The 20,767-nt window shown below is 41.8% G+C and overlaps 1 protein-coding gene across 3 annotated transcripts in view; it reads left to right on the top strand.

Annotated features, from left to right (window-relative positions):
- The first annotated feature begins 1,802 nt into the window (after positions 1-1,802).
- Positions 1,803-20,767, top strand: part of LRP8 (LDL receptor related protein 8) — a 246,887-nt gene continuing 227,922 nt past the window's right edge. For all 3 annotated transcript variants that reach the window (XM_042464975.1, XM_042464974.1, XM_042464973.1), the window contains exons 1-2: positions 1,803-1,980; positions 3,907-4,026. In XM_042464975.1, coding sequence (XP_042320909.1) covers positions 1,911-1,980; positions 3,907-4,026 — 190 coding nt within the window. In that variant the 5' untranslated portion in view covers positions 1,803-1,910. The remainder of the gene's footprint in view (positions 1,981-3,906; positions 4,027-20,767) is intronic.

Genomic DNA, 20,767 nt, shown 5'->3' with positions numbered 1-20,767 from the left:
AATATATCACCTTTCTCCCAACATAGGATACCAAGTGTAGTATAAAGGTTTGCGTCTTGGAGATTTTGAGGTTCAGGGTCTTCCTTTGCGGTTAGGACATCTGGTCACCTTGAATGAGGGAGATGCTTCATCTATTCCTACTGTGTACATGTATCTGTATTTGTCCCTTCAAGTTGCCTGTCAGCTTATGGCAACCCCATTAATTTAATAGGATTTTTTTCTCGGACAAGGAATCCCCAGAGGTGCCTTTGCCAGTTTTGAGGTGCCTTCTCCTCCTCTGCAATATAGTCACCATGTGCTGGAGAGCCAACCTGGTGTAGTGGTTTGAGTGTGTTGGACTATGAAGACCATGATTTGTGTTGCCACCTTGGCCATGAAACCCACTGGGCAGGGTGACCAGACGTCCTCCTTTTCCAGGACACATCCAACTTTCCACCTTCTCTCCAGGAGGAATTCCAAAATGCCCTCCATTTTGAGCTTGACTAAGAAGCATGAATTTACATTTCTACAAGTGTTTTTAGGGTTTTATTTGGCAATTTCCTCCCTTTTTCTTTTAGAGTGCCTTGCCCTCTTCTGTGGTTAAGACACATCTGGCCACCTTGCAAGTCACACTCTCTCAGCCTCAAAAAATGGCCATGGCAAAACCCCCAAACAAAACAAACCCCAAAAAGCACCCTCTTTGAACAAAACTTGCCAAGAAAACCCCCATGATAGGCTCACCATTAAGTTGGAAATGACTCGAAGGCACACAACCATAACACCCTGCACCAGGCAGGTTCCAGCTTCAATAGGAAGGGATCTAGGAGTCCAAGTAGACTACAAGTTGAACATGAGAACAGTGTGATGAAGCAGCTAACAAGGACGGTGCAATTTTAGGCTGCGTCAATAGAAGTATAGTGTCTAGATCAAGGGAAGTAATAGTGCTACTATATTCTGTACCTGGAATATCATGTCCAGTTCTGGGCACCACAATTAAAAAAGGACATTGAGAACTGGAGTGTCTCCAAAGGAGGGCGACTAAAATGGTGAAAGGTCTGGAAACCTTGCCCTATGAGGAATGACTCAGGGAGCTGGGGATGTTTAACCTGGAGAAGGTTAAGAGGTGATATGATAGCCCTGCCTAAGTATTTGAAGGGATATCACATTGAGGATGGAACAATTTTATTTTCTGCTGTGCCAGAGAACAGGACCTGGAACAATAAATGCAAGCTCCAGGAAAAGAGATTCCACTTAAACATTAATAATAATAATAATAATAATAATAATAATGATAATGATAATAATATAAAACTTATTTATATCCCACCTGTCCAATTGGATCAAGGCAGCTTACAACATTTAAACAACGTTAAAATATTTTATGATAAAAATAATGATTAATATCATAAAATAATAATATAATAATAATTATAACTATTATTTAGGAGAAATTTCTTGACAGTGAGTGCTGTTGGACAGTGGAACATGTTCCCTCAGAGAGTGATAGAGTCTCCTTCTTTGGAGGTCTTTAAACAGAGGCTGGGTGGCCATCTTTGTGGTGCTTTGATTGTGAGTCCCTGCATGGCAGCATGGGGTTGGATGGGATGGCCCTTGGGAAGAGTCTATGCCTTCCTGCATGGCAGAATGGGGCGGGGCTGGGTGGCCCTGGTGGCCTCTTCCAACTCTGGAAGGCGGAGGCGTGTCCTGTGGTTCTGTGGGCAGACACTGGCTGACCTAAGCCCCGCCCACCAAGGCTTGACGTCACCGGCTGGGCTTGAAATGCAGAGGCGCCGGCGGAGACTAGGGAAGAGGAGCGAGAGCATCAGCAGTAGAGTAAGGGGCCAGTGCGCGTGCGCGGGTTTCCCATTGAGTCGCCGGCGGAGAGAAAGGCGAAGGGAAGGAAGCAGGGGAAGAGAGGAGACCCACCTGCCATGTGCCGCCCGGCGCTTTCCAGGCTGCTCCTCTTCCAGCTGCTGCTCCTCAAGCTCCACGTTGGAAAAGGTGCGTCCGGGGAGGACAGGAGGGACACCCATCCGAGCCCCCCTTGGCTCTTCTTTCCTATCTTAAGGGTTTCCGGAGGGTGTGCATGGATGTAGAGCCACAATAAGTGTGTGTGTGTGTGTGTTGTATTTTACAGGAAAAACCCCGCAGCTAGTCACGTCCTCCTTTTCCCGGACGTGTCCTCCATTTCATTATCACCTTCTGTCCAGGAGGGATTCCCAACTGTCCTCCATTTGAGCATAGCTGAGAAGCATGGGCTTACGTTCCCTGGGGGGTCTGAGTGGGCCAGGCCTGTCCCCTTCCAGGACGCGTCCTCCAATCATCATCTCCTTCCCGGAGGGATTCCCAAATGCCCTCCATTTGAGCATGGCGAGATGCTAGCTTTGCATTTATATATGAGGGTTATATAGCTTGTATTTGGGCATGCCTGCATTATGAGCTTGAGCTCAAGAGTGACCGGCACGTCCTCCTTTTCCCGGAACACATCCTCCGTTTCATTCTCGCCTTCTCTCCAGGAAGAATTTCCACAATGTCCTCCATTTTGAGCATGGCTGAAAACATGGTGTTTACATTCCTTTGAGGATTCTGAGCTCAGGCTCACCACGCCATGTCCTCCAGGACACGTCCTCCATTTCATTATCTCCTGTCCAGAAGGGATTCCAAAATACTTTCCATTTTGAGCATGGCTCAGAAGCATGGTTTTACATTCATTTGAGGGTTTTGCATTCAGGCTGACCAGGCACGTCCTCCTTTTCCAGGACACATCCTCCATTTCATTATCTCATTTCCAAGAGGGATTCCCAATTGTCCTCCATCTTGAGCATGGCTGAGAAGCATGGGTTTACATTTACATGAGCGTTTAGATCGCTTGTGTTTGGTCATGCCTTGCATTTTTCCTGGCGGTCCTACATTTTGCAGTGCATCGTCCTCCTTTGCAGGGAGGACACATCGTGACAGGTTTGCTTTAGGGTGGCCATAAGTCAGAAATGACTTGAAGCCACACAACAATGACCAAAACATAGGTTTGTGGGGGGAAGGCTTGGATCCTGGTATGACAGAGGAAAGGCTCTTATTTCCTGGGGATTTAATAGCTTTAAACCCAAATGGCTTAAAATAGAAATAAAATAACCCCCGTTTTCTGAGATCCCAGCATTCATTCCTTTCTCCTTCTCCTCCTCTTCCTCCCTATTAATGCTCTCAGCAATCCATGGAGCGAACGCACGGCATTTTAAATAAAATAAACCTTTGGGTCCCTATCATAGACACAGACACACACCCTTCTCTTGTCAAAGCACTGCCCAGGAAGATGCTTTTTGCAAGAGGAAGGCATCCAGGCTCCGCATCCTTCCTCCCAGAGAAGGACTTGGCTTGGAAGGAGCCTTTGTTGTGGGATGTCAACCTCCCTTTGCTCCCCTTTCCCTGTTATTAGGGAGGCCGTGTCTCTAAAAAATCAGGTGCAAAAGAGCATTGTGTGTTGATACTGGGAGGCAGGGAGGGGGGTTCACTAGAAGGGCTTTGTTGCGCTCTGTTGTGTCTCCCATGTGGCCTAGATGTGCTCTGGATTTGCTTGCTTTTTTTGCAAGGGAGAGGGATGGCTGAGAAACCGCGGTATGTGTCCCTGCGTTTGTGTGCATCCTCTGTATCAGTGGTTCTCAGCCTTCCTAATGCCGGGACCCTTTAATACAGTTCCTCATGTTGTGGTGACCCCCAACCATAAAATTATTTTTGTTGCTGCTTCATAACTGTAATTTTGCCATGTGTTTCCCAATGGTCTTAGGTGACTCCTTTAAAAGGGTCGTTCGGCCACCAAAGGGGTTATGACCCACAAGTTGAGAACCGCTGCTCTATATATTCTCTCTCCCCCATCTCCTTCTTTCTTGCAAAATGCAAGGGATCTGACTGGCCTCTTCTCTCCCTTTTTTGCAGGGTCCGCCAAGGAGTGTGAAGAGGACCAGTTCCAGTGTCGGAACGAGCGGTGCATCCCTTCCATTTGGAAATGCGATGAGGATGATGATTGCTCAGACAACAGCGACGAGACGGATTGCCGTGAGTAGTTTTGTTTCTCTGTTGGTTTATCTCAGTTCGTTTTTGTACCGCCTTTCTCCCACAAAAGGACCCACAAATACCTTGGTGGGGAAAGCTTTCAGTCCTCTGTGGCAGAGAGAGGAACCGCTGCATGCCTGTCCTGTGTATGAAATTCAAAGATATAGCTGTGTTGGTTGTAGAATCAGTATGCAGAAAGATCTTGTAGCACCTTTAAGACTAACTGAAAGAAAGAAATTGGCAGCATGAGCTTTCATAGACTTCAAATTCAGAGATATAGCCATGTTAGTCTGTAGAATCAGTATGCAGAGAGATTTTGTAGCACCTTTGAGATTAACTGAAAGAAAGAAGTTGGCAGTATGAGCTTTCCTGGACTAAAGTCTTACTTCCTTAGATGCACAAGAAGGGGAAAGAACCGCCTTCTTGACCTCTTTTGCAATCCAAATGCTAGTGGCCAGGCCCAAGTTGTTATAGGGTGTCTGGATTTTTATACTTTTTGTTTCAATTTATCAGCTGCTCAGATCAGTTTTGATTCAGTTTTTGGATGTTGTTGTACTTGCAAGAGGGGAAAAGTCAGAAAGCAAAAGTGGTCAAATCTGTTCCCATTTGATCCTGGCAGGAAAGCCATCCTTCCTCAAAAATACCAAATTAATGAGAAAATTCAAAGCTATAGCCCTGTTAATCTGTAGAATCAGTATGCAGAGAGATCTTGTAGCACTTTTGAGAATCATTGAGAGAAGGAAGTTGGCAGCATGAGCCTACATAGACTTAAGACAAAATGCATCTGAGGAAGTAGACTTAAAGTTCAAGCAGCCAACTTCTTTCTTTCAGTTAGTCTCAAAGGTGCTACAAGATCTCTCTACATACCGTCCTCTCTCTCTCTCTCAGTGTGTGTGTGTGTGTGTGTGTTTGCTGGGAAAAGGAGATTTGTTGTTAGCTGCCCTCCAGTTGGCCCCGACTGATGGTGACCCTGTGAATGAGACACTTCCAATACTTCCCTGTCTTCAACCTCTCTGCTCAGATCCTGCATATCCATGGCCACAACCTTCTTGTAGGCAATCCCAACAATCTGTATGCAGTTCTTTGGACCAGGTGTACTTTCTGAACAGAGGGCAGTTTTTGTTGTTGTTGTTGTTAGTTGGCCTCGTGTCGGCCCCGACTCATGGTGACCCTGTGGATGTGACATCTCCAAGCTCCCCTGTCCTCCACTGCTCTGGTCTTGCAAAATCAGAGTTGTGACCTCCTTGATTAAGTCTATTCATTTCGTGTGCGGTCTTCCTCTCTTTCTAATGCCCTTTACATTTCCTAGCATATTGTCTTTTCTAATGAGCCATGCCTTCTCATGATGTGGCCAAAATACACCACTGCTTTTGTTTTGTGGGGAGCTGTATGTATGTATGTGCAGTCCTTTCCAAGTAAGCCTGCCAGTCCTTCCTCCCTCTGGCTGCTATTGAAATGGAAGAAGGGTGAGGAAAATTGCCTGCCTGCCTTTTCTGAGGGACCTAAATCTCCACTGGCCTTGTTGTGGTAAGGATTTTTAGTTTCCATCCTAGGTGTGCGTCTCTGTTCCAAGGCCAAAGGATTATGTCCTGTGGTTCGCAGCTTTAGCTAAGGTTTTAGCATCCCTTAAAGCATGTAAAGTATTCCTGGATTCCTTTCCCTTTTGCAAAAAAAATGACCCCTGGGGTTGTGAGAAATCCTCTTTCAGAGTTCAGTGGTAAGAGTGTAAGATCCCATCCTTTCCTACTTTTATGAATGAATGAAAGTGCCTCTACTGCCGGTGACTCTTTTGATTGGCTGCAGGGGTAACACCAGATAGGTCACATGGCTCCGGCTTCCTTAAAAAAAGGATGTGGGAGGGGGGAGAAGAAGGGTATTAGACACACCTTGAGCCTGCCTGCGCTTTTCTGCCCTTGGCTTAGACAGAGAGGACAAGGAAGTGTTGCACAGGCAGTCTAAATTTACTCACCCAAAGCTGTTTACTATTGCATAGTCATGATGAATCCTTTAGGGCCAGGAATGAATAAGCTCTTTACCAACAAACGTCAGCCCAGGTGATCATCTTTCCCAGTAAATTCTTGCAAGGAGCAGATCTCATAGGCTGCAGTCCTGCACATACTTGGTGTGCCTTCAAGTCGTTTCTGACTTATTGTGACTCTAAGGCAAATTTATCACTTTTTTTGCAAGGTTTGTTCAGAGGAGGTTTGCTTTGCCTTCCCTCGAGGATGAGAGGATGTGACTTACTCAAGGTCACCCAGTGAGTTTCTTGGCTGAGCAGGGAATCAAACCATGGTCTCCAGAGTCACATACCTATCTTGGAAATAAGTCTCACTGAACTCAATCATGGGCTTACTTCTTAGTAGACATGTGTGGGAGAATGCTATTAGTGTTCTTTTTCCTTTTAAAATTTTAGTTCTTTCCACAGTTACACAACCCTCTCTTGTGCTTATCTCCATCTTCTGATGACAGATTTTTTGATGTTTTATATAAGCATTGCTTGTAATTTGGGGGTAAACATGATCATGTTCAACTTGAATTTCTAGTATTTGCGTATTCTCATTTGAGAGAAACTTTTCCTTAATGCTGAAGAATTTTTGAAACAGTTTTGTGTTTAGTATGTAAAGAAAAATAGATATTAAAATGTGTCATAAGGTGCTTGCAGTTGCAGCTATCCAGAGAATCCTGATAAAACTCTAGGAAGGTAATACAAGAAAGATTTTTCCCAATTCAGCTGTATATTATTAATTGTACACTTGTAGCTGAGAATACCAAAGTATTGTCTTTCTTGTTTTATAGCCATAGTGCTTGTTCATATCATGAAAAATGAGGCTGTGAAAGTGTGATTTGCCCAAGTTCATCCAGTGGGTTTCCCAGTGGTGGAGTTCCTATTTAAGCTGTGGTCTCCAGATTCATAGTCCAACACACAAACCACTATACCACATTGGCTAATAAATAATTTTCTTCTCTCTCTACTCTATCTTTGTAACAATTTGTAAATTAAGCCTTATATTATCATCCAGTCCAAGCTGATTCAAGTTGCAACCCTTCACATTTAGGTGTAGAGTGTGTGACACTCTGGATAGGATTGAACTGCAGTTCCCAGCGGCCCTAAATAGCATAGACAATTGTAAGAGATGATGGGAACAGGCAAGTTGCCCACCTGTGCTATACAGTATATACTTGGTTGTAAGCCTTCTTGAGTTGATTGGGTTGTAATTTTACTTAAATATGCCTAGAGTTGGTTGTGAGTGAACATTGCGGTTTACTTTGAGATCTGAACCCAGATCTTGCAAATCTTAGGCCTGTTACAGACTGCCAAAATAAAGCTGCTTCGGGTCTCTTTGGAGGTATGCTGTTTAAATGATGCATGCATCCCAAGAATCCAGAAGCTGCACCAAAGCTGCACTCCAGTGCTTAGGAGTGGAGTGTGGCTTTGGCGCAACCTCCGGACTCTTAGGACCCATGCATCATTTAAATAGCATACCTCCAAAGAGACCTGAAGCAGCTTTATTTTGGCAGTCTGTAACAGGCCAGTGAGTGCTGTGTTGTAATTTGCAAAGCCCTCAGTGTTTATTCCAGGAAACCACAAAGGTTCAGTCTGAGGAACTAGTGGACGACATTAGATATTGAAAAAAATCCTTTCTTGTGTTACTTATGCTGTGTTTCTCTTCTGTAGATGATCATTGCCATAGACCAGGGGTAGGCAACCTTTTTGAGCCGGGGGCCGGGTTGCTGTCCCTCAGACAACTGGGGGGCCGAAGCCAAAAAATAAATAATTAAATGATTTTTTAAAAAAATAAATAAATGAACCGGGACAAATGTAGGACAAAAAATTCAAATGGAGGACATTTTTTAAAAAAATGGAGGGCATGCTAAAAAATTTGCTGATTTTAAAAATAATGTTAATATAAATGCATGTTTTGGTGGCTTCTATAGACAATTGCCCCCCTTGCCTGCCTCCTCCTGATAGGCCAAAGGCCCCACACCCTCACGCGAGAGGCCAAAGGCTCCGGCGGCAATCGGTGGCAGGACTGGGCGGGGGCCGGTCCCAAGGCCTTGCCGGGCCGCATCCGCCCCGCGGGCCGCAGGTTGCTTACCCCTGCCATAGACATTTACCCTAGTTCCCATGAGGCCTTTTGTTGTTGTTAACTGCCCTCCAGTCGGTTCTGACTCATGGCAACCCAGTGGATGAGACATCTCCAAGAATCCCTATCCTGCACTACCTTGCCTAGATCCTGCAAGCCCTTGCCCACAACCCCCCCGATTGAGTCTATCCATCTGGTTTGTGGTCCTCCTCTCTTTCTTCTACCCCTTACCTTTCCTTGCATTATTGTTTTTTCTAGTGATCTTTGCCTTTTCATTAAGTGGCAAAAGTACAATAGTGGCAACTTGATCATCTTAGCTTCCAAGGAGAGCCCTGGTCTAATCTGTTCAAGAACCCATTTGTTTGTTTTCTTGGCTGTCCATGGTATCTTAAGTACTCTTCTCCAGTACTATATTTCAGTTTAGTTGATTTTTGTTCTGTCTGCTTCCTTCACTGTGCAGCTCTCACATCCATACATGGTGATTGGGAATACAATGGCCTGAACGATTCTGACTTTAGTGCTCAGTTGTATGTCTTTGTTCTTCAGTATCTTTTTAAGTTCTTTCATAGCTGCCCTTCCCATTCCTAGTCTTGTTATTATTTCTTGACTGCAGTCTCCATTCTAGTCAATGATTGATCTTAGATATGGGAATTCTTTAACTATTTTAATTTCCTTGTTGTCTAGATTAAATTTGTGTATGAAGCCTAGGCCCTGGAAAAAAGATGATGTAGTAAACATGTGTCAACATTGTACCATGTAGGTTGTGGATTACAACTGAATGTTTTCCATAACCAGAATCCTTTTTACATAAACAGGTAAATGTTACAGAGAAAGCTGAAAATGCACTTCCTTCCTTCTTATCATAGCAGATTCCTGTGTAAAACAAGGCAATATTTCATTATACAAGAAGAGGCAGATACTGCTATTTGTGTGGAGGGGGGAGGGGGGAATGGCTGAAGATCTAAGGATGTATATCTTTTAATGTGATATAGTCCTTGTGTGTGGACTCTACCATGTCAAATTCATGTGTGGGAATTAAAGCTGTGTGGGTCTCACATAATGATGAATATCACAGTACAGAGATAATGCTTTTCAGTACTCAGAAGAGAAGTGTGTACATGTGTGTGTATGTGTGTTTATAACTTGGAAAAAAGTTTAGACAGATAGTTCTATTAAAAAACATGGTGCTTCAGTTACACTAGTGCAGGCATCTTCATTTTTTCTTTTTGTGCCTTAGACAAGTGGCTCCTAAACTTTAGTCCTTCAGGACTTCAACTCCCAGAATTCTTGAAGTTTGGGCAAGTTGGCTGCAGCATCTGGGGGTTGAGGTCCAAAATAGCTGGAGGACCAAAGTTTGGGACCCACTGACTTAGACTATAAATCCCATAATAACAAATAATATCTGGCAAATGGAATACAGGTTGAGTCTCTCTTATCCAAAATGCTTGGGACCAGAGGTGCTTTGAATATCAGATTGTTTGCATTGTGGAATAGCTGTATTTGCGCATATAATAAGATCTCTTGGAGATGGGACCCAGATTTAAACTCTGGATAAGGAGACTCAACCTATACAAAACATTTAAAGAATATAAAAATTACCATCAACTTAGGCCGAAAACACACAGCACCCCTTTGAGCACTGGATTGAGGCTGTGACAATCGCACACCACACCACCAACCCAGTATTTTCCCAGTGCAAAAAGAAGTGGCAGAAAGCCACTCCTTTTTGCCCCAGAAAAAGGGTGCCTTTGCCGCAGAGGTGGTGATTTTTCAGCATTTCTGTGGTGCAGTGTGTGTAAACACTGTGTCACTGAAACACCATGAATCTGCCATATGTGGTCAGCCATGTGGCTTCTTGGCAGCGTGGGGCTGTCTGAACGCCATGCCGCTGGGAAGCCGACTTTATTTGCCAGTCTGTTTTGCTCCTCAGTCTGTTCATGCAGAGCTTATATTTATACTGTACTTAACAAAATCAGTTTCCAGATGTAAAATCTCCCTTTTCATCTGTCTCCACTCCCTGATTTATCCTTATTATTAAGCTTTATTTATATAGTGTTGTGTAAATTTACAGTGCTATATAAACAAAGCTCAACAACAACAACATACAATATTTTTAATTAGACGGTTCCCTGTCTTCAGACTTACAATCTAAGAAGACACGACACAAAAGGAGAAGGGAATGGTGGTGAGGAAGGGGATCTAGTCCAGCATTTATTCTCTCTTGGATAAAAAGAGTTCACATCATGTCTCCTATATGAGATTTTTTTTCTAGTATCACTTATTTGTTCTTGGTTGTGTAACACTTGCCATCATCTAAGCTATTGGATGGCACAGACTGAAATAGGACATTGTGGTTGTTCTACTTCAATAGATCATATGAAGTTTCTTTCCAGCAAAATGAAGCTAGGAATAATGACCATCCGTGGACACTTCATTTATTAGTCCAGCACACCAAAGCATAGCGCTCCTTGAACACGGAAGCTTCAATTTTATACGGCAGGGGTGGTTGTCAGCCCTCAAGTTTCAGATCCCATGCTGTCATACTCTACAAGTGACTGCATCTGTAAATCACTGTTTCTACATGCACAATGAATGAATATTCTTTACTGTGTTGTTTTTTTTTTAGGGTTATTCATTGGGCTTATATTAGCATTCAGAGAATCATGGGAGTAAGTTTATTGAGGGTTTCTGCCATGATGTGTTGCCAGATAGACTTGTTTTGAAATTCACAGGTTCAAAAGATATGGTGATACAGAATAGCTCTAGCCTATCCCATATCAGTGAAAAATCAGTAATGTTGCTGGCCTGGTGTTGACCCCTTTCTGTGGGTTAAAGCACCAAATTATGTGTGTGTGTTTGCTTGTTAAATATTTGCTTGACCCCATTTGACAATAGAGTGGGATGTAAGATTTCATTTTTATGCTAATCGAGTACAAGGAAAAAGCGAGTGAAATTTGCTTCCATGAGCCTGTGATTGGCTATAGAGATCTTGTTCACAGCCCACTATCAAGACTAATGAGGTTTTCCAGTATAAGAGACAATACATTTTCAGCGCTGACCCCTCTTTCTTTTCTAGTTCTTCTCGTTCGTTTTTAATTGATGATGCTGGCCTGGATTTTTAAACACTTGCTTCTTTTACCTTTTATTAAACAGTGTTTTCTGTAGAGTGCTCATCTGCTTCATCTATACTAGCATTTTAATTTGTTTACCCTGGAAGATGACATAAAAACACCTAAATAAATAAACCTGCTTCCCTCTTCCCAGTTTATATTCATTGTGATCCACTCCTTTACACAAGTTTTCTCCTGCCTAGTTCAACCCTCTTATTGGAGTCAGATTCTGTTAAAGTCAGAAAACAGCAGAGCATAGTGGCATTTGGTGAAAGGGGAAATAGATTTTGCCTTCTCCTGATGTTTTCCATTAGCATAAAAAGTTGATCCTGCTCCCACTGTGCAATCCCCTGTTTTGTAGCTGATGTGGACAAGCATGTGTTCAATAAATACATTCTTTAAAAATGCTTTGGGACCTGTCCTAGGTGTGCCTAAGAAAGGTGGCACGTGGCCTCAGAAAAAATGAGGTGCCTGTATGGTTACTTGCTAGTTACGTAGCTGTAGGTAGTATTTTAAAACAAGATGCTTTAAAAATATGTCTGTCTTTTGTAGTTTAGTATCTGCTGTAAGAGCAATCCTTTGAAATTTTGCTTCTTTCACCTTCTGTTGTTCTGAAATGATGTCTTTGCTTTCCCTAAATGCATTTTCTTCTTGTCTGTCTGCAGCACCTGATTTGTGTTACTTGTTGCTTGGGGCCTGTGTTGTTTGGAACCTAACTATCAGCCATAGAGGCAGGATATGAAAATGTGTAGAGAAGTTAGCTTTCTGGGTCTAGGAGGAACAAAACTGGAGCAAAATTTCTAGATTTAGTGTTACTGTTTTTTGATTTAGTGCAGGAGGTAAAGGTTAATTGGTATCTCACTAATAAACACTAAATTGCTTAGGAGAGGATAATTTTTACCCCCAGACAGCTTTAAAGTCTATTATTTATACCTCACTGCTTAGGGGCAAGCCACAAGTGAGCATTAACACCAAAATGTTAGCTGCTATGGGAAAACGTTAAATGTTGACATATTGCACTTATCTTTATTTGCAGAAATGACAGCCTGAATGAAAATAATCAGCTTATAAAATAAATTAGGCCTTGTAGGCGTAACAGCATATTCCCCAATTTCAAAAAGAATATGTTATATTTTAAAGGGTATAATGGGGAAACTATACTTGTTCTAGGGAGAGGGGAAATGTGTTGGAGAGCTGGTGGTGCCTTCTCTTCTTTTCTAAGCAGTTTTTGAACAGACTCTTGCTGTTTCTGCACTGATTTTTGGCTGCTCCAAAGTTTGTTCTGTGTTAAAGTGATGTTAGATTTAAGGGAGTCCTTTTAATAACCAACCTTAAGACAGCTTTCCTTAGCACATTTTGTTCCCTTGCTGTACAGTTGGCTCTCCACATTTGTGGCTTTGACTATTCATGAATTTATGTGTACTCTCTAGTAATCTGTATGTCCTCCAGTGTTACTGTGATTAACCAAAGCTTTGAGCCCTCTCTTTGCGTGACAACTCAATAGCCTCTCATCCATCATATTGAGAGACTGAATTAAAGACTGAAGCCAGGATGAGAAATTGCTTTGTTGCCTTCTTGGCAAGATTTGTTCTGGATTTTTTGCCTCTGTGGCTGAGAGTATGTAACTTGCTTAAGATAACCCATTGGGTTTCTTTGGCCAAGTTGGGATTTTCATCCTGGTTTTCAGAGTTGTAGTCCAACATTCAAACCACTATCTTATGTTTGCATTGGCTAAAACTGCTAAAGTTCAGTTCAAGGCAGAGCTAGATTAATAATTGTGGAGAAGGAAGAAAACCGACATGCTGTCATCACACTTATCTACTGTAACAATTCATATATTTTGCTGAACAGTTGCCATATTGTGACGTGGAGCTTGGGAGTATCCTATGGGTTTATATACTTCCTTTTCTCTTTTTCCCAGTTTAGCTTTTCTGATTAACATTAGCATGGTTGATTGCTACTTCTGAACCAGTATAACTGGAATTGGCTTCTAAACCATAGTCAGCAAAGCAATTTCTCATCCTGGCTTCAGTCTTTAATTCATTCTCTCAATATAATGAGTGAAAAGATATTGAGTTGTCGGTCTTGTTCACACTGTGGTTTAAACCAGATCATGATTTCAAATGATCTGGTTTAAACCACCATGGTTCCTACTTGATTCGAATCACTGAAGTGATTTGGAAAGGGGGGGGTCATGGTTTCTACCCATTTAACCCAGGTTTTATCCATTTAACTTGCATCAGAAAGACATGGTAAAATGGGGTGTTTTTTGGGCTGAATCAGTTTATTTGGAAATAAATCGATTCAGCCCAATTGGGAACCAGGTGGATTTGAATGGGATTCAGATCCGCACTGGTTCCCACTGGCAGCAGCTTCCTCGGCCTCCATGCCTGTTCAGTCCTCAGTCCTCCATCCTCCTGGCCTGCCTGTCTCCTTCTGCCCCAGCGTGCCACAGTCCTCCTGCCTGCCTCTCTCCTTCTGCCCTGGCCTCTCCTCCACCCCCAGTATGGCCAGGAGGACAGAGGAAAACTGCGGCTGTTGCTTCCTGCACCGATTCTTGAAACGGACGCAAACATAGTGGGAACCACGCTGTTTGCTGAACTGGTTTCAGGAATCGGTACAGAAAGCGAATCAAGAGGTAAGTGGAAATTAGGCCATCATGCAAAGGGAGAGCTCAAAGCTTTGATGCATGCTGTTCAGTAGATGTGCAGCTGTGGGATCCAGTGTAACTGTGGCAGTTTACAGCGGCAGCCTCTGAGGCCCCGATCCGCCACTTTTCATTTGTGTCACTGGTGCAGCCGCGTAAAGGATGCGCCAGCAACACAAACCTGGAAGGAGCTCTGTTTTGGATCTTGTTCTGGCGCCACAAAAAAGGAGCCCCAGGCGCCCTCGCGCGGCTCCAGGACATCACTTCTGTGCCACTCTGTTTGGAGGCGGTGCAACCGTGACGTCCCAATGGCAGAGCCCATGTAGAATGGCACTGCCATTTCATACGTACTAGGCTTAGGGCATCTGGAAAGGAAGCCCTGTCCTAACTCTAGTACGTACCTAGTATGTACTTTTTGCCCATCTGCAACGGGCCTATGTTGCCATATATTTATACTAAAAGTGCAGTGGTAGCTGTATTGGCCATTTAATGAATACAAACAAAAATCCATCAGTGGCACCTTTATTGGCCAACCGAAATGCACAATTTATTTGTTGCAAGCTTTTGAAGCTCCATGTGCTTCTTCATCAGGCAAGATGTTACAAACCAAACAGGAGAAAAAAACCAAAGGGGGGGAAAAATAGGAGATGTTAGTCAGATGCCTGCATGTTGTTTCAGTCCGTAGTAAAGATGGTATGCTGGGGAGAATATCTTTTGCAGGCAGGCTCCTGCAAAATTTCCTGGACATTGAAAATCTCTTTATTGTCGCACGACTAGAAGGAGGAGGAGCTTGCCTGCAAAAGCTATCCTCCCCAGCATACCATCTTTACTAAGGACTGAAACAACATGCAGGTATCTGACTAACATCTCCAATTGTTTTTTCTTCCTCCTATTTGGTTTGTAACATCTTGCCTGATGAAGAAGCCCATGGATTTCAAAAGCTTACAATAAGTATATTGTGTACTGTATTTCGGTTGGCCAATAAAGGTATCACTGTTGGATTTTTGTTTACACTAAAAGTGTATAGGATTGTGGCCTAGGTATCATTGTTTCAGAAGACATATTCTTACATTTATGTTATAGGCTGTTTTCTGTGAAATATGACAGTAAATGGCCTCTCTTCTCAACCTGGAGCAGTGAAAAAGATGTTATAAACCTACTTTCAGGTCTGGGGCACGCTATTGTCTAAGACTGTGAAGGTTTATATGAATTAGAAGTATCAAAGTGTAGAATAACCTCTGGAAACATATAGGAGCAAAGAGAAAGTCAGGTGTACATCTTTGGATGCTATTTCGTGAATTCTATTCTTATTCCTTAATCCTGGCTCATTTCATTAGGATTTTTTTTTTGGGGGGGGTATTGTTTAGTTTTAGTTTTTGCTGTTGTCATGTTTCTTACAAAGAACCAAGAGACTGCCACAAATAGAAAAGAGGTGATGGAATTCCATCCACTTTTATTTCTCTGGAGCAGGGATAGATTTGCCTCCTGGTTTGAGTTAACAAAAGATAATGGCTATATAGGGAGCAAACTTTTAGCTTCTAGTAATTGTGATGTTCAGTTGTGTATTTTACACTTGCATTGTGTGACTCTCCTTGCCTGCTGTTCAATGTCTGGCTTTACTGCTTTGTAAGCACCTTTTGCAGTTAACAGACTTATCTTGTCAAACAGATGGTATCTGGAGCAAAGCCTCATTAGCACATCATGTACTTGGATGCCTTCTCTCTGGTTCTGTTGAATTGGGCTTTGTATAAGCATACTACATGTATTGGTCTCCATGTGATGGGCCTTTTAGTTGTTCACTATTATAACAGGTGTGATTTTTGAGCATTAGACACTCTGAAGGGTTAAAGCAGATGTGTAGGTTTCTGCTGTAAAAATCTCTCTATTTTTACTAATAAGTAAGCGTGTGGGTGATGTGGATTTGGCTGATATTATGTGGGTAAGAATAGTGGTTTGAACATGGATTATGACTCTGGAAATCAGGGTTCAATGGCCCACTTGACCATAAAACCCACTGGGTGAGTCTCACACTCTCATCCCCAGAAAACCCTGTAATAATGGCTCTTAAATTTGCTTGAGGGTTGCCATGAGTGAGAAATGATTTGAAGGTTCACAACAACAACAAACCTTTTCCTTTGAGGTTTTTTTTAAAAGTAGATACAATTTGAAGATGGGCTAAAGATGGAAAATGTTGTTATTTGGAAAGCAGAAGGTTTAATCCTTACGACTTGATGGACTGAGTCTGGATCATATTTCCACTATTTGTGAATAATAAAGACTTTAGCTTACATCTTGATGCATTTAACCTGACATCTAGCTTATCCCTTGTTAAGCAACATGTTTATCTTTTGTTTATGGTATGGTATGATTACATCTGAGAGCCAGCATGGTGTATGTTTGAGCATAGGAGCAAGACTCTGGAGATCGGGGTTTGATTTCCCACTCGACCATGGAAATTTACAAGTCACACTCTCTCAGCCCCAGTAACTCTATGATAGGTTTGCCATAAGTCAGAAACTACTCGAAAGCATGCAACAAATGACTGCACTAGGTTATTCACCTGATAGTTGCCCAAATTTAAAGAGCACAAGATATGGTATGTTGGATTGGATTCAGGTTTCTCCAACAGTGATGCTTCTGCATGAGTCAGAATATGACTCCTGTTATCTCCAACCAACACAAGGAAGACTGGATTAATCACACTCCATCTACTCCCAGAATTCTATTTCCCAGAGTGATCAGTGAGACACTTTTGGGAAGCTTGAAAGCAGCTCATAGACAGCAGCCACCCCACCTTTACTCCAGCATCTGGTATTTACTGATGGCAGTTCGCCTGGGTCAGTGTTCTGGTTCTGGTTCATTTTGATACTTATGTGTGCTTTGATTCCAAAACTGACAAGAGATAACTGTTTTGGCAAGCATTTGCCACAAAAAGGTCCTAATTACTTATGATATCATATCCCAATGATGCTAATTCATGAACATAGCAGCTACCACTATTGCTGGATGTATAAAATATACACTACTTGCTGATGCATAAAATGTTCTGAGCCTTCATATGACAAATAAGAGAGAATTTATATTGATTCTGGTAGCATAGATGTTTCATGTATTGGCCCTGGATTACAACATTGTTTTCTGTAAATGTGTTAGGACACTGGTTATAATAAAGTAAAAAAGAAGAAGAAAATGGCAACAAAAATTAATGCAGGGGAAGTTTATTGATTCACAGACACATTTACAACTACTTCAGGAGAATATCACATATTGCTGCTGAGGTGGGATCTCAGTAGATTGAAACACATTGGGACTGGATATTATTGTGAGCCAGTGAATCCCATTGTGGGAGAACAGAAGGGTATACATCATATAAATAAATAAATCTTCAGTTTTGCATTGTTTAACTTGCCATAACTGGAACAACTCTTTGGATGGAGAGTAGGAGAAGGAATCATACAACCTTCAAGATGTTGCTGAAATGCAATCCCAGAATTTTTTGCCTTTGGTTGTGCTGCAGGTTCCAGTCAATAGCATCTGGAGGACTACACACTTCTGCAGAGATGGTAAATTCAAGGCTAGTGTAGTGCTGCAAAATATTCTGTCTCTATCATATTGTGCTCATTTTTGTGGAAGATGATACTGATAAAGTGTACTTAGCAATTTATACTGAGAGCATATCAATAAATAAAAAAATAAAGAAAATTAGTTGCTTTTGTATATTCTTCTGCAGATCATGGCAATGTTACTTAATGGTTTTATTACACCTTTTGATTTTACTTTTAAAGTAAGGGTTGGAGGAGCCCTTCAAAGAACCAGGATGAATTGCAGATATGATTTAGAACTAAACCATCAAGCAGCTGGTTTGGTTTTAGAATGTGCACATCAAAAGAGATGGCATGAATAAATTCTGTGGAAGTGCTAAAAATAATGAATTGTATTCCAAGTGATTTTGGCTTAAAAGGACATGCCTCTTCTTTCCTTTCTCTCTCTTTTCATAAATACTTAATTTTACAGCCCTTTGAATCTGAATAGAATTCCTCCTACTCCTTTTGGAAACTGGCAAATATTGATTCCTTTATCTCTTTTGTCTTAAGAGAAAAGGGAGGCTGGCTTCATTTGGTTTGCCTCTCTTTTTTTGATCACCTCCCTCATTAGGGATGTTGGCAGGAGTGCAACAGGCCAGTTGGCATGAGTCTCTGGGGCCACCTTTGTAACTTGAAGGAGTCTAGAGGTTTCTGTTGGGGAGGCAGAAGTATGCATTATCAACAGAGTTGAACTGAGTATTTCTCCACACTCACATTCATTTATTTTTATTAGTCTCCTGGCTAGTAATTGAAACAATCATTATTTCCTGGCTTCAAAAATATAATTGCATTGTGAATTTCACTGCTGTTCATGTGGATGGTTAATAACACTTGTTCTTATCTCAATTTTTTTTCCAAATGGGAAATGTGGTATAAGGGAGGATCATTCATAAGGAACAAGTGTAGACTCAGAAGGGAATTAGGTCCATCTAGCTTTTAAGGATTTTCTGGTTTCATTTAGAAATAAAGTTTTTAGCTTTTGTTGTTGCAGATAAAACACAAACAATGAAAATGGGTATATTTTATACTAATTTATAAATAAAGAACCTCTGTATTACATTTCTGTCAAGTGTATTACTCTTTCTATCAAAAGAGAATACTTGGCACTGTTACTGCTACTATGTTTTCAGATAATGCCTTTAAACCTGCAAATAAATATTCTTTCCTCACCCTTCCCCAAAGCATCAAGTCTTATCTGATCATGGAAGCAAAGCAGGATCAGCCCTGGTTAGTACTTGGATAGGAGATCACCAATGAATAGCATCTATTGTAGGTTATATTTCAGAAGAAGGAATTTGCAAAACCATCTCTGAATATTCTTTGCTTAAGAAAAAACCAAATTCATGGGGTCACCATAAGTTAACAGTTCTGCACACACTCACACTAGTCAAAGCTGAAAGACCAGCAGCAAGAACTGTGAAACTCAAACTAATATTTCAAGTGCAGTGCTTTAAAATAGAAGGAAGAAATTTATGGATACATAAATCTTTTCCCTGCTGTCCTTTATTGTAGTGACAGGTTTGATTCAGGTGCATGGCTTAGTGTTCCATTGTGCACATTAAATCCTTAGTCTCATGTCTCAGCGTACAATGGGGAGCTGTAGTTAAAGGGAACAAACAGCAGAGAATTCTAAGTACCCCACCAGTCTAGAAATCCTTCCTGACACTGTACATAAACTTCAGTATATCCACTTTCTGATACCCTACTTACCCTTCTGTATTAACCTCCCTCATAGTTCATAGGTAGAGCTTCATATCTTATAGGCGGCTAGTTGTGAGCTCTCCAGCATGCTAGCCTGACTCTTTATCTATTGGCTTGGTAGGACTTATGTGCTAAACATGATTGGTTTACCTCTGGGTCTTTAGTCATAGACCTGGGCTATAACTGGATGCAAGACTGATTCATTGTACACTTAAAATAACAAAAGATACTTTCTGTGTATCTCTGACAGGCATCACTCATGCAGACATCATACTGGATACCTTGAAATTTGGCCAGATTAGCGTAGTGGTTTGAGCATAGGACTGTGACTCTGGAGACCAGGGTTTGAATCCCGGCTTGGCCACATAAACCCACTGGGTGACCCTGGGCAAGTCACAGCCTCAGAGGAAGGAAATGCAACTCCTTCCCTGAATAACTCTTGCTGAGAAAACCCCATGATAGGCTTGCCTTAGGGTTGCCATAAATTGGGAATGACTTGAGGCACACAACAACAACAAAACTGTAACTTTCAAGTCAAAGAGTCAAATATCCAAATGATGGCTTCCCAGAAACAAAGACATTAACCTGCCCTAACTTGTCAAGGATTTGTGATAGATACTTCGAAATCTGGGTACTTTTGGCTGTTGTCCAAGTTGCATTGTCAAATGTAAAGCTGAAATTTTAAAAAGGCACTTCCTAGAAGCAAGCAAGAAAGAAAAATTTGGGAGCTTCTATAACTAAAGGATTTTTAAGAACTGAAAAACAGGAGAGGTCTGTCTTAAGGACTGGTGCCAAAATTTCTGAGCTAAGCAGCTAAACAGAAGATGGTTGAGGCCCTGCTGCTAAAATTTCTGAGATTACAGAGAGACAGGAAAATAAGGGAGAATTCTTTGTGATAATGTTAGTAAGATGCTGACCTAAAAGTATAAAACTTGCTAAGCTAAAAGTATACAACCATCAAAAACGTACGTCGGCTCCTCATGGTTGCAGGGACAAGGAGAAAAACACGTGGAAGCTGCAGCAGTAGGTCCAAATGGGATCACACTGCCTGGTGTTTCCTTCTTCTGACACCCCTATAGAAACTGGAGATGAATTTTGCTTACTAGAACAATGTGCAGAAAGCTGAAAAAAGCTGTTTCCTATCTGGAAAGGTCCATTTTGACATGCTTTCCAACATCTTAAATATCACATTGGCTCTTACTCTGTTTATACACTATAACATTTAAACCATCTTTTTCTGCTGGGCAAGATTTAGAATTTAGAAGGTTTCCAATTGTCTTTGCTATAGATTGTTGAGGTAGTTTGTTCATATTTTGCTAATGAGTACTACAAACTGAAAAAGCCAGAAGCGAGCTAGTGAGTATGTTGTTCAGCTAGGATTTTCTTGGGTGCTATAGAGTGTTGTAATTACTGGGTAAAATAGAACCTGAAGTCGTACCACACTAAACTGGAAGTATGGAAGTTACTGGCTATTGATTTCAGTTAATGCAACAGCTCTCCGTGTGGATTGTGCAACCCTAATGACACTGGAGCTGCCTTTCCTTATCTTATGACTGTCAGTATTGGTTTGCTTTGTCATGAGGTTTGTGGGAATCCTTTTGCTCATCAGCATATGTG

Source organism: Sceloporus undulatus, chromosome 4, assembly GCF_019175285.1.
Source record: "Sceloporus undulatus isolate JIND9_A2432 ecotype Alabama chromosome 4, SceUnd_v1.1, whole genome shotgun sequence".
Classification (NCBI taxonomy): Eukaryota; Metazoa; Chordata; class Lepidosauria; order Squamata; family Phrynosomatidae; genus Sceloporus; species Sceloporus undulatus.
This window is presented reverse-complemented; position numbering and strand designations above follow the sequence as displayed.